Genomic DNA, 19,540 nt, shown 5'->3' with positions numbered 1-19,540 from the left:
CATATATAAAAGAGTTAATTTAGAACTCTAAATTTATAGAAGTATATATATATATATATATATATATATATATATATATGTGTGTGTGTGTGTGTGTGTGTGTGTGTGTGTGTGTGTGTGTGTGTGTGCGTGGTGAGAATAATCAAAATAGTATTTCGACGAAATAGAAAATTAAAAAGGAACAAACCGAGTTATGTGTGCATCAACGTTTCGTCTTTATTTCGATTCATCCAGAGGAAGTCTCGAAATAAAGAAGAAACGTTGAACACATAATTCGGTTTCTTCCTTTTTATTTCTCTCTCTCTCTCTCTCTCTCTCTCTCTCTCTCTATATATATATATATATATATATATATATATATATATATATATATATATATATATGTGTGTGTATGTGTGTGTATGTATATGTGTGTGTCTGTTTGTTTTCTCTCATTACGATTTTTTCCGTCATTTTTTTCAGACTTAACACTGTACTTCGTGTTGGAAAGAATACCCCACAACTTGTATGTTTGTTTGTTTGTCTATTTGTTTCCTATTATTACGGTTTTTCCATCATTTCATTCAAACTTGGCACTGAAGAGGATACTCCACAACTTGAGTCGCTATAAAACATACAAATACAAATATTCATTCGATAATTAAACGTACAATAAAACGTGACACAAATTCAAAACAATTTTCGATTTTAATGAAGCAAAGCCTTTAGAAAATTCTTCAAGAATTAATGGAATTAATGGAACGCCAATGCAAAAAAGATTTCTTGAAAAAAAAAAAAGAAACTGAAATAGCAATGAAAAACCCTCACCACTCTGAATCTCTTCCTCAAAAACGGGCTCTGCCAAACCAGAATAAATAATTATGTTGTATCACTGACTGCACAATATTTATTGGCTTTAAAAAATTTCAAACAAAACCAAACCAACACAAAAATAATGCAGTTGGCACAGAAATGCCTTACAAGCGCAACACGAATCTATAATAATATAAGGTTGGTGCAAAAATAAGGTCGTTTTTTACTGTTAAGTCGAACGTCAAAAAACGATATTTTTGCACCAACCTAATAGCAATCGGCAAATCGATTCACGTATCTACGTGTAAAAAACTGGTCGAATCGCTGTACCTTCGACGTGAATCTTGGCACTGGTGAACACATCTCCAGCAACACAAGAATATTCAGCTTTGTCTTCAAGTGTCACATTTTCAACGATCAATTGGTGAACTTTGCAATCAGCAACAATTTTCACATTTTTCCCGCTTTTCAATTCTTCACCATTCTTTTTCCAAATCACTTTCACATTTTCTTTGTTCAATTCACATTCAAGCCTGGCCGTTTCTTTTTCTTTCAATTTCACGTCAGTCAATTTCTTTGTGAATTCAGCTTTGATTTCTAGAAATAAAAGTCCGGTTCACAATGAGAACAGGAAAGTTTTTACAAGCAATATTAATACGCGTGATTATTTTTCAAAAGGAAACTAATGTAAAATATATATAAACATGTAAATAAAATAATTAGGGGGAATTAAAAAATAGGCTAGTTCGAATCAAGTATCGCCTCAGAAGGTACATGACTATTTGAGACTTGTTTGAATTCTATACATAAAACTCCAGCCAATAATAGGATACGTAAGACTATTTAATTACCAAGAGAAACTATTGTGAAATGAATATTTATCGTAATAAAATAATTGGAGGAAAAATAAAAAAAATAGGATAGTTTGAATCAAGTATCGACGTATTAGGTACATTGCTATTTTAGACGGGTTTGATTTCTAGACATAAATCTCAAGCTAATAATAAGATCAGTAAAATTATTTATTAACTATCTTTTTATTTTTTTATTTTACGGAATATTCAAAATCGATTTCACATTTGCGTTAAGCAATATTTTTGTAGTTGTTCACTAAATGTCTTCTCATGAAGAATAAGCATTTAGTAATTTATGAACCATTTTGTCAATTATTTTGGCAATAAAACATGCTGTTTTAAGAAATGCTGAATTTTATGGAAACAAAGAATAAAACAGCAGCTAATAAGTTGGATTCTTGATTCACAATTCAACGTAAATCACCTGCAGAATTTTACCGAATATTCAAAACCGATTTCACATATGCGTTTGGCAATATTTTTGTAGTTGTTCACTGAATGTCTTCACATCAAGAATAAGCATAAAAAAAACTAATGTAAAATAAATATAAACGTGTTAATAAAATAATTGGGAGGAAATATAAAAATTGGCTAGTTCGAATCAAGTATCGACTTATAAGGTACATTGCTATTTGAGGCTGGTTTGAATTCTAGACATAAAACTCCAGTTAATAACAGGATCAGTAAGATTGTTTATCAATATGAATGGATTATCTATATCTTCTAAGGATTATATATCGATATTTTATGAAGTATAAAAAGGAAATATTTACAAAAATATAAACGGCTGCTTGATTCCCAATTCCATGTGAATCACGTAAAGATATTTATGGCAGATTCACAACCAAATTCAAATTTCCAAATCAAATCAAATACTTGAAATTTGTTCGAAGGTTAGCAAAGCCAACAATAATAATAGCATTAGAGACAACATGTATTAGGTTAGTTCGAAAATAATGTCGTTCTTTTTTTACTTAAAGTTGAACGTTAAAATAAAACGTCATTATTTTGCGCCAACTTTACACAAGATCCAAACATTACGATTAAAACTACAAGCAAACACAGCATATTGTAAAAATATTGATTAATTTAAATCCACTTTGAGAAAATCGAAATAATGGACGTGGTTAAAATGTAAAAATCTCCAACACGACACAGGACATGAAATAATAACAAATAAGAGAGAAGACAAAATTTTTTTTTTTAATTGTCAACCAATTCCAAACAGCATAGATAGAAATAAAGGATGCCCACATATGAATTTTCGATGATCTACCCATTAAAATTCACCACCTTTAACCCCTTATAAATTATTTAATTTGTCATTAATTATTTATCCATTAAAATCTTTACTGTAACTACTTAGTTCAACTAAATATTTTGTTTTAAAAAAATACTGAATTTAATGAATGCAAAGACCCAAAAAAGTTTAAGTCGAAATATTCAAATCAAAATCGAATATTCAAATCAAATCGAATACATGTGACTTGTTTAAAGGTAAGCAGAACACACAATAATAATCGCGTAGCATTAGAAACAACTTATACAAGGTCCAAATATTACAACGAATTAAAAGCAAACATAATATGAAAAATAAGAAAAGGTTACAAATTAATTTAAAGCGAATTTGAAAAAGTCGAACCAATGGACGAGAGGAGAACATAAAAATCTCCAACATGATTCAGGACATGAAATAATGGCAAATGACACAGAAAGCAACATTGAAAATTGTAAACCAATTCCAAACAACATGGAAATAAAGAAAAGACCAGACATGGATCTTTGATATCAAAAAATTCTTTTTTAAAGAATACTGGATTTTATAAACGCGAAATATAAAATCGAAGTCTAAACTTCAGCATTTACAAAATGTAAAAATTAAATTAAGCCTGAATCTTGATTCCCAATTCAACGTGAATCACTTGCAGATATTTACGGTAAATTCATAATCGATTAAACGTTTTTAAATCAAAGAAGATAACAAGCATACACAATAAAAAATACGTCAGGTGTGTGTCAGAGGCATTGATATAATTTGAATAAAATAAAATACGCATCAAGTGTTTATTTTCATAATATTACGTTGTGATTTGGCTTTCAAGCGCACTTTTATTTTATTAAAATTAAATAAACGCCTCTTTAATGGAACTCACACCCCTGACGTTAATCTCGCGTAGCCAACGTACCATTCGGAAATTTCAAAATACAACCGTTGAAAGATAACGCGCAGATCTTTACTGACTTTTCTTTTTCCAACTTGACAACAGTAAGAAAGAAGGAAAAATACAAGAAACAAGAGATGTACAAAATACTGAGGGTGGAGTCTGACTCGAAAATATATTTAAATTATACATTTCAAGCAAGTAACACATTGTGTATTTTCATAATATTGCGTTGTGATTTGGCTTTTAAACGTACCTGATATGTAATTTATTTTAATCATGATAAAAATACTTTTTTAAAAAGGCTATGAATTAATTTCGAATCAATAGAAACGGTGAGAACGTAAAAATCTCCGACATAAGACAGGACATGAAATAATGACGAATTACACAGAAAGCAACATTGAAAATTGTCAGTCAATTCCAAACAACATGGAAAGAAATAGAAGATGACCAGATATGAATCTTTGATAAATTTCAACATAAAAAAAGAAAGATTCATTTCTGATAGCCTACAAAAAAACTCACCACTCTGAATCTCTTCCTCAAAAACGGGTTCTGCCAAACCAGAATAAGAAATATGTTTCATAACTAACAGCACAATTCTTATTGGCTTCTCAAAAATTCAAATAAAACCAAACTAACACGAAAATAATGCAATTTGGCATCGAAATGCCTTACAAGCGCAAATCAAATCGATTCTCGTATCTACGTGTGAAAAAAAACGCGTCGAATCGATGTACCTTCAACGTGAATGTTGGCACTGGTAAACACATCTCCAGCAACACAAGAATATTCAGCTTTGTCTTCAAGTGTCACATTTTCAGCGATCAATTGGTGAACTTTGCCGTTAGCAACAATTTTCACATTTTTCCCGCTCTTCAATTCTTCACCATTCTTTTTCCAAATCACTTTCACATTTTCTTTGTTCAATTCACATTCAAGCCTGGCCGTTTCTTTTTCTTTTAATTTCACGTCAGTCAATTTCTTTGTGAATTCAGCTTTGATTTCTAGAAATAAAAGTCCGGTTCACAATGAGAACATGAAGATCATTACAAATAATATTAACACACGTGATTATCTTTATGGTTTTATGAAAATATGTTTCCACTGCTAAAGGAGATTAACAACATTTTAGTAGTTGTTCAGTGTGTGACGAAAAACGATCTCATTTTAAATGTTTTCTCATCAAGAATAAGCATTTTCAAAAAGAAACGAATGTGAAATAAATATAAACATGTTAAAAAATAATTTGAGGAAAAATAAAATATAGGCTACATCGAATCAAGTATCGATATGTAAGATGCATTGTCATTTGGGTCGGGGTTTATTTCTAGAAATAAAAGTCCAGTTCGTAATATATCATTACATTAAGTTTATTTAATTATTTGAATGGATTACCTATAGCTGTTTATAAAGGATTATGTATCGATGTTTTATGGAGAAAGGAGAAATATTTTTCAAAAATATCAACGGTTTATATTATATACAGGGTGTCCCTATAAAATGTATACATTCTTTAAATGACTATAGAACCAACATTTATTATAAGAAAGAAAAGTTTCATACATCAAAATACTGTGAAGAAAATATAGAAACCAACTAATTATCGAAAGTGTTCAAATTATTAGCTATTGTAGTCCATGAACAGCTGACAACGCCCACTAATTGAATCGAAAACGTTCATAATCAGTCTAATTGGTATGTTGACACATCTTCTTTCAATGGTTGCTTTCAACTCATTCATTGTAGCTCGTTTTGTGGTGTGAATCGTGTGTTTAACATGCCCCACATACCCCCACCCGCCCCCCAAAAAGAAAAAAATCCATGGGGAAAGGGTCAAATCTTGTGAGCGTGGACAGTACTCGATACTTCCTCATCATCCTAACTGTTTCGTAGGTGACTATCAAGATATGCTTTTACGTCATGATGATAGTGGGGAAGTGCTTCATCTTGATGGAAGTTCCATTCTTTATTCTTAAACATTTCTTGGGAACGTGGCGTAGCATATTCATGTAGCAAGTTGAGATAATTTAAAGAGTGTATACATTTTATTTGGACATGCTATATTAACCCGCGTGATTATATTCATGATTTTAATGAATATATAGTTTCCACGTCTACAGGAGCCTAAAAATATTTAAGTAATTGTTCACTGTTTAAATGAACGAGCCCTAACTTAAAAGGTTTTCATATCCGGAATAAGTATTTTCAGAATTAATTGATTATTATAAGTCACGTTATGGTCTCAGGAAAAGCTAATAATTTCAATACTAAGGAAGCTTAGAAATATTTCAGTCATTGTTTAGTTAGTAAATGGAAAAAGTTTCCATTCCCAAAGTTTTCTCTTTGGGGGGGGCAGTCACTACTTATCAATGCGCGAAGGCCACTCGAGGATAATAATTAATGATGTAAGGTGGTAGTGTAGTAATTAGCAAGACTATGACAACAGCATATTCTTTTCATTGTTGTTACTCTCGAGTATATATCCGACACAGTTAGACACAGTTAATCAACCGAGAACCACATCACTTTATATAAAAGCATATAAGATATCAACGGATACACATTCGAGAGCCAAAACAATGAAAAGAATATGCTGTTGTCCTTGCCCTAGTAATAAGTAATGAGAACAGGAAGATTATTACAAGTAATATTAACACGCTTAACATGATTATCTCTGTGATTTTATGAAAAGATAATATTTGCACTGCTAAAGAAGCTTAGGAATATTTTAGAAGTCGTTCTATGTGTAGCAGGAAAAGTCTTCACTCTAAATATTTTGTCATCCGGAATAAGTATTTTCTAAATGAATCTAATGTGAAATTATATATTCATGTTAATAAAATAATTGAAGGAAAAATATATATTTTTTAAAATGGGCTAGTTGGAATCAAGTATCGATATGTAAGACACATTGTTATTGGAGACAGGTTTGATTTTCAGAAACAAATCTCCAGTTTATAATAGGATGAGTAAGATTATTTATTACTATGAATGGATTATCTAAATCTGCTTATGACGGATCATGTATCGATATTCTATGAAGGATAAATAGGAAATATTTACAAAAAATTCTCAATTCCATGTGAATCACGTAGTTGTTCACTAAATGTCTTCTCATGAAGAATAAGCATTTAGTAATTTATGAACCGTTTTGTCAATTTTTTGGCAATAAAAGATGCTGTTTTAAGAAATGCTGAATTTTATGGAAACAAAGAATAAAACAGCAGATAATAAGTCGGATTCTTGATTCACAATTCCACTGCTGAAGTAGCTTAGCAATATTTTAGTCGTTGTTCAGCGTGTGACGGAAAACGACTTCACTCTAAATATCTTCTCGGCAGGAATAAGTATTTTCAAAAGGAAACTAATGTAAAAAATATATAAACATGTAAATAAAACAATTGATGGAAATTAAAAAGAAATAGGCGAATTCGAATCAAGTATCGACTTAGGAGGTACATGACTATTTAAGACTGGTTTGAATTCTAGACATAAAACTCCAGCCAATAATAGGATCAGTAAGATTATTTAATTACTTAATTACCAAGAGAAACTATTGAGAAATTAATATTTATCGTAATAAAATAATTGAAGGAAAAATAAAAAATAAGATAGTTTGAATCAAGTATCGACGTATTAGGTACATTGCTATTTTAGACGGGTTTGATTTCTAGACATAAATCTCAAGCTAATAATAAGATCAGTAAAATTATTTATCAACATGGACGACTATTTTTTCATTTTTTTTTTATTTTACATAATATTCCAAACCGATTTCATATTTGCGTTAAGCAATATTTTTGTAGTTGTTCACTAAATGTCTTCTCATGAAGAATAAGCATTTAGTAATTTATGAACCATTCTGTCAATTATTTTGGCAATAAAACATGCTGTTTTAAGAAATGCTGAATTTTATGGAAACAAAGAATAAAACAGCAGCTAATAAGTTGGATTCTTGATTCACAATTCAACGTAAATCACCTGCAGAATTTTACCGAATATTCAAAACCGATTTCACATATGCGTTTGGCAATATTTTTGTAGTTGTTCACTAAATGTCTTCACATCAAGAATAAGCATTAAAAAAAAGAAACTAATGTAAAATAAATATAAACATGCTAATAAAATAATTGGAGGAAATATAAAAATTGGCTAGTTCGAATCAAGTATCGACTTATAAGGTACATTGCTATTTGAGGCTGGTTTGAATTCTAGACATAAAACTCCAGTTAATAATAGGATCAGTCAGATTGTTTATCAATATGAATGGATTATCTATATCTTCTAAGGATTATATATCGATATTTTATGAAGTATAAAAAAGAAATATTTACAAAAATATAAACGGCTGCTTGATTCCCAATTCCATGTGAATCACGTAAAGATATTTATGGCAGATTCACAAGCGAGTTCACATTTCAAACGCAAATCAAATACGTGAGATTTGCTCAAAGCTTAGCAAAACAAACAGGTTTGATCTCTAGAAATTTATTACAAGTAATATTAGCAAGCGTGATTATTTTTATGATTTAAATGCAAATAAAATGTTGCCGCTGCTAAAGGAGCTTAAACAATATTTTAGTAATCGTTTGGTGTGATACGAAAGAGGTTTTCACTCTAAATGTTTTTCTATCAGGAATAAGTATTTTCAAAAAGAAAGTAATATAAAATGAATATATTCGTAGTAATAAAATATTGGTGGAAAAATAAAAATTAAAAATTAAAAAAATAGGCTAGGAAGAATCAAGTATCGATATATAAGGTACATTGCTGTGTGAAACGGGTTTGAATTCTAGACATAAAGCTCCAGTTAATAAAAGGATCAGTAATAGCATTAGAAACAGCTTATAAATAAAAGGTCCAAATATTAGGAATAAAATTACGAGCAAACTCAATATACAAAACAAAAAAAAAATATCGCGAAAAATATTGATTAATTTAAATCCAATTTGAAAAAGTTACAGCAATGGACGTGGTTAAAATGTAAAAATCTCCAACACAACACGGGACGTGAAATAATAGCAAATAACAGAGATGGCAGCAAAAAATTGTCAACCAATTCAAAACAGCATAGAAAAAAATAAAAGATGCCCACATATGAATTTTTTTATCAATTTCAATATAATAACAAAATGACATTCATTTCCGATGCTCTACCCATTAAAATTAACCACAATTTGTCATTAATTATTCATCCATTAAAATCTTTACCTTAAATTACTTTGTTCAACGAAATATTCTGTTTTAAATAATACTGAATTTAATGAACGCAAAGACTAAAAAAGAAGTTCAAGTTGAAATATTAAAATAAAAAACGAATGTTCAAATCAAATCAAATACATGACGGATTATTTATCTATACTTTATGAAAAAAAAAAAAAGAAATGTTTGCAAAAAAATATATAAACCGCTTCCTGATTCCCAATTCTAAAGATGCTTATGGCAGATTGACAGCCAAATTAACATTTCCAAATCAAATCAAATACTAACGATTTATTTAAAGGTTAGCAGAACACAAAATAATAATAGCATAGCATTAGAAACAACTTATACAAGGTCCAAACATTACAACGAATTAAAATCAAACATAATATAAATAATAAGAAAGAGCAAATTTAAGAAAGTGGAACGCATGGGCTCCTTGAGCAGATAAAAATTTCCAACATAAGACATGAAATAATGGCACAGAAAGCAACATTAAAATTATCAAACAATTCCAAACAACATGAAAATAAACAAAAGACCAGACGTAGATTTACAAGATCAAATATTAAGTTTAATCAGAATTTGCACGGTTGTCGTCTGAGATCTTCATTTAAAAATTCTCTTAAGAATTGATATGCATTTTTTCGAATTTTTTTTCTATTCATAAAAACCATATACTCATGCTTCTATCCCAAACTTTTAATTGAAACTTTAAAAAGTTTCCAACGATCATGAAATCAGTAACTGTTTAACGGTACGTAGGTACACGACAGTCTAAGATCTAGATTACAAAAATACATGATTCCTAATTTAAAAAAAAAAAAAAAAACGTAGATTTTATTTTAATATTAATCCTGCGTTATTCACCTGGATATTCCGAACATGGTTAGTCAAATGGGGGTTTTATACACCCCAATACCGAAAATGTTATAGGGTGATTATTTCGTAAAAATAGTTATCCTACTGGTTCAGGATATATCTAAAGTCTCTGTTGAGCAGTGTGAATGACATATAGCTTGTGGTATTAATACAAAATAATGCAATAAAATAAATGATAAAACTATTGAAACAAAAATTTTTAAAGAACCCACGGGATACACCAGTTTGTGTAATTTTTAATATCTATGGTGAACATTAAATGTTCGTATGAATTGAAACAGCAAGAAAAATGCTCTTAAATGGGAATATGAAATAACCACTAAGAATACAGGATTTTATAGAAACGAAGAAATAAAATCGAAGTTTAAGTTAAAATGTTTACAGAACAAAAAATAAAAATAAGATTGAATCTTAATTCCAAATTGAACTTGAATCACCTGCAGACATTCACAGACGATTCACAAACGATTTCACATTTCTAAGTCAAAGAAAATTACAAGCAAAGATAGTATATAAATGTGAAAAAAAATCTATGGATTAATTTAAAGCCTATTTGAGAAATTCGAATAAATGGACGCGATAAGAACGTAAAAATCTCCGACATGACACAGGACATGAAATAATGACGGATGACACAGAAAGCAACATTGAAAATTGTCAACCAATTCCAAACAACATGGAAAGAAATAGAAGATGACCAGATATGAATCTTTGATAAATTTCAATATCAAATAAACGAAAGATTCATTTCTGATGGCCTACACAATAAAACTCACCACTCTGAATCTCTTCCTCAAAAACGGGCTCTGCCAAACCAGAACAGGAAATATGTTGCATAACTAACTGCACAATTCTTATTGGCTTCTCAAAAATTTCAAATGAAACCAAACACACGCAAAAATAATGCAAGTGGCACTGAAATGCCTTACAAGCGAAACACGAATCTAATAATTGCAATCGCCAAATCGATTGCTGCATCTACGTGTAAAAAACGTGTCGAATCGCTGTACCTTCGACGTGAATCTTGGCACTGGTGGACACATCTCCAGCAACACAAGAATATTCAGCTTTGTCTTCAAGTGTCACATTTTCAACGATCAATTGGTGAACTTTGCAATCAGCAACAATTTTCACATTTTTCCCGCTCTTCAATTCTTCACCATTCTTTTTCCAAATCACTTTCACATTTTCTTTGTTCAATTCACATTCAAGCCTGGCCGTTTCTTTTTCTTTCAATTTCACGTCAGTCAATTTCTTTGTGAATTCAGCTTTGATTTCTAGAAATAAAAGTCCGGTTCACAATGAGAACAGGAAGTTTAATACAAGTAATATAAACACGCGTGATTATATTTATGATTTTAATGTAAATATAATGTGTCTACTTCAATATTTTTGTAGTAGTTGCTATTTTGTTCGGCTTGGATTTCTAGATATAAAATCCAGTTCACAATAACGGCGGAAGACATTTACAAGTAATATAAATATGTGTGATTGTCGCTATGGTTTTAATAAAATGATAATCTTTCTACTATTACAGAAGCTCAGAAATATTTAAATAAATGTTCAATGAGTTAGAGAAAAGCCTTTATTCTAAACATTTACTTATCTTTAACTAGTAATTTTTGAAAGAAACTGGTATGAATTAAATGTATCCATGCTAATAACAAAATAGAAGGAAGAAACCAAATAATTAGGCTACTTCGAATCAAGTATCGATATATACATGCATTGCTATTTGAATCTAATTCCGAAAATACAGTAAAAACAATTTATATGTAAGATTGACTATAATACGATATGCATAGTCCATATTATCGATTCATTATGTCCGAGGAGGCTAAACACTTGAGGATCAGAGCAGAAACAAGGTAATCAGGAATTTTATTACATGATTATATATATATATATATATATATATATATATATATATATATATATATATATATCGTTTTTATGTTTGCAAACAACTACAGAAAAATATACTTAGATGCGTGAAAAGGAACGAAAAGTATTACGTCAATAATTAATTGATGAGTAAGTGGACACGTTCTATTTTCAGGTTCGTTTAGAAAATAATGGATTTCCCTTGAGCAAGGTTTAAATCATCTATATTTTCCCATGGTTTTCATTACTCTGACGTCTTTCACATTTGACGTTTGTGTGCAATGATTTAACGTTAGGCCGAGGCGTATTGGACATGGTTAGCGAAGCTCTATATTTTTCCGTGGTTTCCATAACTCTGACATCTTTCATACTTGACGTCAAATTACTGGGTGACAACTATTATTCACAAATAAATATTTAAGCATTGTATTTATTTAATAATTAAAGTGCAATTATACAATAACAGAGGTAATATATATATATATATATATATATATATATATATATATATATATATATACATATTACATAACATTGTGATGTTTATTTCTTTCTAAGAAAAATTTCTGTTTTTCTACTGATGAGTATACGTAAGGAAAAATTCAATATTGACTTAAAAATATTGATTGTTATACATCAATAAAAGAGATCTGTAAAAAATATATCGACGTTTTGATATGTGGAAAGAACAGATTGTTAAAATAAATTAGATAAAGAAAACCTTGGATGTTGGAATGTAGTTAAATTGTTATTTATTTATGTGTGTGTACATATATATACATTTATATACGCACATTATATATATATATATATACATATATATATATATATATATATATATATATATATATATATATATATATATATTACACATACATTATATATATATGATATTTTGAGTTTTACTTGGTTTGACAATTCCTCAGAAACAGGGTGACACCTGACGTATGTTTGCAAACTGCGAATGGTATGATCAATTTATTGAAACATTTGACCAATTTAACTAAATGGACGTGTCAACCGGGCATGTCGTTCGTGCAATATTGTTGGAGACGCCCCTCTATGGGATTAATAGACTATCTCATGACATCACTTCATCTGGTGACGTCACTACCGGTATCGAGTACCGCTGCCCGGCAGTCAGAGATTTGCATGCGACGCAGGAGGTCGGGTGCACACGCCCAAACATTGAGGAATGGTATTGCTAAACTCGCTTTGCTTGTAATATATCTGAATAGATGTTCGTTTTCTAGAAATCCGGTATTCCTTCGTTCTTATTACCATTTAACTCCATAGCAAATATAACCCTAACCCGACTATTTTCTTTTGTAGATATGCAAACTACAATGTCTACATTTATAAACTGCACCCCACAATTCTTATTGGATTTTCAAGGAATATCAATAAAACCAAACCAACACAAAAATAATGCAACTGGCACTGAAATGCCTTACAAGCGAAACACGAATCTAATAATTGCAATCGTCAAATCGATTGTTGCATCTATGTGTAAAAAACTGGTCGAATCGCTGTACCTTCGACGTGAATGTTAGCACTGGTGAACACGTCTCCAGCAACACAAGAATATTCAGCTTTGTCTTCAAGTGTCACATTTTCAACGATCAATTGGTGAACTTTGCAATCAGCAACAATTTTCACGTTTTTCCCGCTCTTCAATTCTTCACCATTCTTTTTCCAAATCACTTTCACATTTTCTTTGTTCAATTCACATTCAAGCCTGGCCGTTTCTTTTTCTTTCAATTTCACGTCAGTCAATTTCTTTGTGAATTCAGCTTTGATTTCTAGAAATAAAAGTCCGGTTCACAATGAGAAGAGGAAGATGTTTACGCGTGATTACCTTTATGGTTTTAACGGAAAGGTAATATTTCCATGTCTACGGAGGCTTAGGAATTTTTGAGTAGTCCTTCAGTGTGTAAATGAAAAAGTCTCCACTGTAAACGTTTACTTATCCGGAATAAGCATTTTCCGAAAAAAATTCAAGCGGAACAAATATAATTTTAATAACATAATTAAAGAAAGAATAAAAATATAGGCTACTTCGAATAAAGTATCGACATGTAAAATACATTGCTATTAATTTCAGGTTTGATTTCTAGAAATAAAAGTCACGTTCACAACGAGAACAGGAAAACTATTTTAAGTAATATTAACACGCTTGGTTAAGAGGTTTACTATTTACAAAAAATAAAAATAAACGGCTTCTTGATTTCCAATTCTATGTGAATCACCTAAAGATATTGATGGCAGATTCACAAGAGATTTCACTTTTTCGAAATTAATTTAAAAGTTAGCAACGCAAACAATAACATCATTATATTATAAAAAAAAACTTATACAAGGTCTAAGTATTAAAATAAAATAAAAACAAACATAATATTATAAATTTGAAGAAAAGTTATAAAAATCATGATTAATTTGCATTGAATTTCAGAAAATCAAACCGATGTACGAGAAAGGAATTTCCGAACACGAGAAAAAAATGAAACAATAATTAATGACGGAAAGCAAAACCAAAAATTGTCAACCAATTCCAAGCAACAAAATTGAATTCCATGGAAAAAATAAATTAAATAGTTGAAATTTTTACAAAAAAATGAAAAATAATTCTCGCCAAACAATTCCAAACTTAAATTGATGGATACAATAATAAAAATAGAAATTTAAGTTGAAATCTTTACAAAAATAAATAATTCCTGATTCACAACAGAGTTCATATATTCAAATCAAATACTTTAGATTCGTTCAAAGGTAAGCAGAATAAACAATAATATTAGCATAGCATTAATTATAAGCAAATATAACAAATTTGAAGAAACGCTGTCAAAAGTATTGATTTAAATCCAATTTGAGAAAATCAAACGAATGGAGGAGAAGAGAACGTGAAAATCTCCAACATAAGACAATACACAGAACAATGATTAATGACACAGAAAGCAAAATCGAAAATTGTCAAACAATTCCAAGTAAAAAAATTGAATTTTATGGAAAAAATAAATGAAAGAGAAATTTAAGTTGAAATCTTTACAAAAAAAAAAAAAGAAAATAATTCCTGATTTCCCAATTCAATGTGAATCACCTACAGATATTTACGGAATATTCACATCCGGTTTCGCGTTTCCAAATCAAATTAAATATTCACAATGTGTTTAAAGGTTAGCAGAAAAAAAACAACAATAATGGCATAGCATTAGAAACAACTTATACAAGGTCCAAATATCACAAAGAAAATTAGACGCATATATAACATAAATAAGAAAAAGCTATGAAATAATTTCAAGCAAATTTTAGAAAAGATGGACCAAATGGACGAAAGGAGAACGTACAAATATCCGACATGATACAGAACATGAAATAATGACAAATGACACAGAAAGCAACATTGAAAATTGCCAATCAATTCAAAACAATATGAAAAGAAAAAAAAATGAGCAGACGCGAATCTTTGATGAATTTCAATCTGTTTTTTTTTTTTTTTTTTTTTTTTTTTTTAGAATATTAGATTTTATAGACACAAATAATAAAATAAAGTTGAAATCTTTACAGAATAAAAAATTAAAATAAGATTGAATCTTGATCCCAAATAAAATTTGAATGACTTACAGATATTTACAGAAGATTCATAAACGATTTCAAATGAAAATTACAAGCAAACATACTATATAAATGTCTAGAAAATTTATGAATTAATTTGATGTTAATTTGAGAAATTCGAATCAACAGACCCGATAAGAACGTAAAAATCTCTGACATGACACAGGACATGAAATAATGACGGATGACACAGAAAGCAACATTGAAATTTGTCAACCAATTCCAAACAACATGGAAAGAAATAGATGACCAGATATGAATCTTTGATAAATTTCAATATCAAATAAACGAAAGATTCATTTCCAATGGCCTACACAATAAAACTCACCACTCTGAATCTCTTCCTCAACAACGGGCTCTGCACAACCAGAATAAAAAATATGTTGCATAACTAACTGCACAATTCTTGCTGGCTTCTCAAAAATTTCAAATAAAACCAAACACACGCAAAAATAATGCAAGTGGCACTGAAATGCCTTACAAGCGAAACACGAATCTAATAATTGCAATCGTCAAATCGATTGCTACATCTACGTGTGAAAAAAACTGGTCGAATCGATGTACCTTCGACGTGAATGTTGGCACTGGTGAACACGTCTCCAGCAACACAAGAATATTCAGCTTTGTCTTCAAGTGTCACATTTTCAACGATCAATTGGTGAACTTTGCAATCAGCAACAATTTTCACATTTTTCCCGCTCTTCAATTCTTCACCATTCTTTTTCCAAATCACTTTCACATTTTCTTTGTTCAATTCACATTCAAGCCTGGCCGTTTCTTTTTCTTTCAATTTCACGTCAGTCAATTTCTTTGTGAATTCAGCTTTGATTTCTAAAAATAAAAGTCCGGTTCACAATGAGAACAGGAAAATCATTACAAATAATATTAATACGCGTGATTATCTTTACGGTTTCATGAATACATGTTTCACCGTTCAATAAGTAAAAAAAAAAGTTTTTACTTCAAAGACTTTCTCATCCGGACTAAGTATTTTCAGAAAGAAATTTATTTGAAATAAATATATTTATGTTAATAACATAAATGAAAGGAAGAATAAAAATATAGGCAAGTTCGAATCAAGTATCGATATGTGAAACGCATTGTTCATACTTGATTTTTAGAAATAAAAGTCGAGATCACAATCAGGACAGAAGACATTTACAAGTAATATAAATATGTGTGATTATTGTTATTGTTTTAGTTATTCTTAATTAGTAATTTTTAAAAGAAACTGATACGAATTCAATTTAATCATGGTAATAACAAAATAGAAGGAAAACACCAAAATAAATAGTCTAATTCGAATCAAATATATCAAATATATATAAGACACAAGTAAAATAAATATGAGTGATAATCATAACATAATAGAAAAAAGAAACCAAATAATTAGGCTACTTCGAATCAAATACCGATATATGTGTAAGATACTAATAAAATAAATATCAGTGATAATCATAACATAATAGAAAAAAGAACCCAAATAATTAGGCTACTTCGAATCAAATATCGATATATATGTAAGATACTAGTAAAATAAATATCAGTGATTATCATAACATAGTAGAAAAAAGAAATCAAATAATTAGGCTACTTCGAATGAAAGATCGATATATATGTAAGACACAAGTAAAATGAATAAGTGATTAGCATAACATAATAGAAAAAAAAGAAACCAAATAATTAGGCTACTTCGAATCAAATATCGATATATATATATATGTAAGATACTAGTAATATAAATGCGAGTGATTATCATAACATAATAGAACAAAAGGAAGCAAATAATTAGGCCACTTCGAATCAAATATCGATATATATATATATATGAGATACTAGTAAAATAAATGCGAGTGATTATCATAACATAATAGAAAAAAGAAACCAACTAATTAGGCCACTTCGAATCAAATATCGATATATATGTAAGATACTAGTAAAATAAGAGTGATCATCATAACATAATAGAAAAAAAGAAACCAAATAATTAGGCCACTTCGAATCAAATATCGATATATAAGTAATATAAATATGCGTGATTTTCGCTATCGTTTTAATAAAATTATACTATTTCAACTACTACAGAAGCTTAGAAATATTTAAGTAATTGTTCAATGAGTAAGCGAAATTGTCTCCACTCTAAATATTTACTTATCTTAAATTAGTAATTTTAGAAAGAAATGAATTAAATATATCCATGATAATAACATAATAGAAAAAAAAAAGAAACCAAATAATTAGGCTACTTCGAATCAAGTATCGATACATAAACGCATTGCTTATTATCGATTTATTATGTTACTAGCAGGGGTACCCGGCGTTGCTCGGATGTTTCGAGGTGTGTGCGGGTTTCATTGTCGACTTCTTTTTCTGGTTGCAACTGCTGTTGTATTACGACTAAGGGAATTCTTTTTTGGTGGCATATTTTATAAAAGCTTGTATTGTGTAAAAAGTGAAAAATTGTTATATACTCAACTAATGAGCTCTATGGTCTTGATGTTTGACTTTTGATATTTGATTGCCTTTTCAACTGTAAAAGAAAATACATTACTACACATTAATAATATCTCACTTTTAATCACTTTTATCGACTTTTTTAAACTTTTTTTACTCTTTTTAAATGACAACGTTAATGTTTATGAATATTGAAATAAAATACATTACTAAACATTTATTAATATATTTTTTTACCGTTTAAAAAAAAAGATATTAACAAATGTTTAGTAATGTATTTTATGTCAATATTCATAAACATTAACGTTGTCATTTAAAAAGAGTAAAAAAAGTTTTAAAAAGTCGATGAAAGTGATTAAAAGTGAGATATTATTAATGTGTAGTAATGTATTTTATTTCAATATTCATAAACAGTGAAACAATGTCGATAAAAAGTTGTTACTATGGCAACTGAAACATGTCCTTAGAAAGAAAGAAAGAAAAAAAGAAAAAAAGAACGAAAGGAAAGAGCAAAACGGAAGTTGTGTTTGTGAAAATAAGTCTGGTGCGTTTCACGTAAATGTCAATCCAGGTTTTCATAAAACTCTAACCACGCGGGTTATAACGAAATCGAAGTAATGTAATTGTGAATTCAATTCCAGGTAACGGATTGTGTTCTGTTTTAATCTAATTTTATTATAATAAATGCTTTATAAATTGTGTTTATGTTTTATGCTAACCAATGGCAAAGTAAGCGTGGTTCGTTTCAGCGTAGTCCAGTCCAGTTTTTAGATAAATTCTAACCGGTGGTCGGTTTTAAATGTCTCCTGTGAACGGTCTGGAACGGTGTAAGTGAGTGGCGGTGGTAGGATGAATTTGTTAGAGAGAGTATACTTTACTACTTCCATTAAATGTAACCGATTTTTACAGTGGACTCTCACCAGACAGAATATAGGAAACTCTGATCAGCAAGATACTGGACAGGTTATAAGCCTATAACATACGACAGATGTCGTGATTCAGTTTGTGAATGATACGGCTGCACCAAATGTATACAGGTGCAGTCCTATAAAGGTCAAAGTCGAAGGGGGAAAATGAGTTCATTTTATTTATATAGATAGATAGATAGAAGAATAGAGAAGAAGAGATTATGTTTATATATGTTTATTATGAGGATTGGAGCAGAAACCAGATGCTGCAAAAATGATATCACATGATACATATATATCTCATGTTTCTCTACTTGTAAACAACTACATAAAAATATAATAAGATACGTGAAAAGGCATGAAAAAGATCGCGTCAATAATAAATCGAAGAGTAAGTAGAAACGTTCTACATTTCAGGTTCGTTTAGAAAATCCTGGATTTCCCTTGAGCAAGGTTCAAATCATCTCCTTTGTACTGTTACTTGCCAAAGTCGTATTCAACTTTTTTTCAGTTTTATTTAGAAAAGATTTGCGTATGTGCAGTGCTTTCTGACGTTAAGCTGACGTGTATTGGACAATGTCCCGGAAAGCTTTACATTTTCCCATGGTTTTCATTACTCTGACGTCTTTCAGATTTGACGTTTAATTACTGGGTGGAAACTATTATTCACAAATAAGTATTTAAGCGTTGGATTTACTTATTAATTCTAGGGCAACGGTAGAATTAATTGAAGTAACATTATATATATATATATATATATATATATATATATATATATATATAT

At 29.6% G+C, this 19,540-nt stretch overlaps 1 protein-coding gene across 1 annotated transcript in view; it reads right to left on the bottom strand.

Annotated features, from left to right (window-relative positions):
• The window catches only part of LOC145268689 (uncharacterized), a 1,072,728-nt gene that overhangs the window by 299,813 nt on the left and 753,375 nt on the right, over nt 1-19,540 (bottom strand). Inside the window, exons 168-176 of the mRNA XM_080124201.1 lie at nt 15,959-16,225; nt 15,723-15,752; nt 13,318-13,584; nt 10,909-11,175; nt 10,675-10,704; nt 4,552-4,818; nt 4,337-4,366; nt 1,123-1,389; nt 808-837 (exon numbers count right to left, since the gene is read on the bottom strand). Coding sequence (XP_079980327.1) covers nt 808-837; nt 1,123-1,389; nt 4,337-4,366; nt 4,552-4,818; nt 10,675-10,704; nt 10,909-11,175; nt 13,318-13,584; nt 15,723-15,752; nt 15,959-16,225 — 1,455 coding nt within the window. The remainder of the gene's footprint in view (nt 1-807; nt 838-1,122; nt 1,390-4,336; nt 4,367-4,551; nt 4,819-10,674; nt 10,705-10,908; nt 11,176-13,317; nt 13,585-15,722; nt 15,753-15,958; nt 16,226-19,540) is intronic.

Source organism: Euprymna scolopes, chromosome 44 (genome assembly GCF_053919585.1).
Source record: "Euprymna scolopes isolate OS-2025 chromosome 44, ASM5391958v1, whole genome shotgun sequence".
NCBI classification, from domain to species: domain Eukaryota; kingdom Metazoa; phylum Mollusca; class Cephalopoda; order Sepiida; family Sepiolidae; genus Euprymna; species Euprymna scolopes.
Note: the sequence above shows the minus strand (reverse complement) of the source record. Positions and strands in the feature narration are given on the sequence as shown.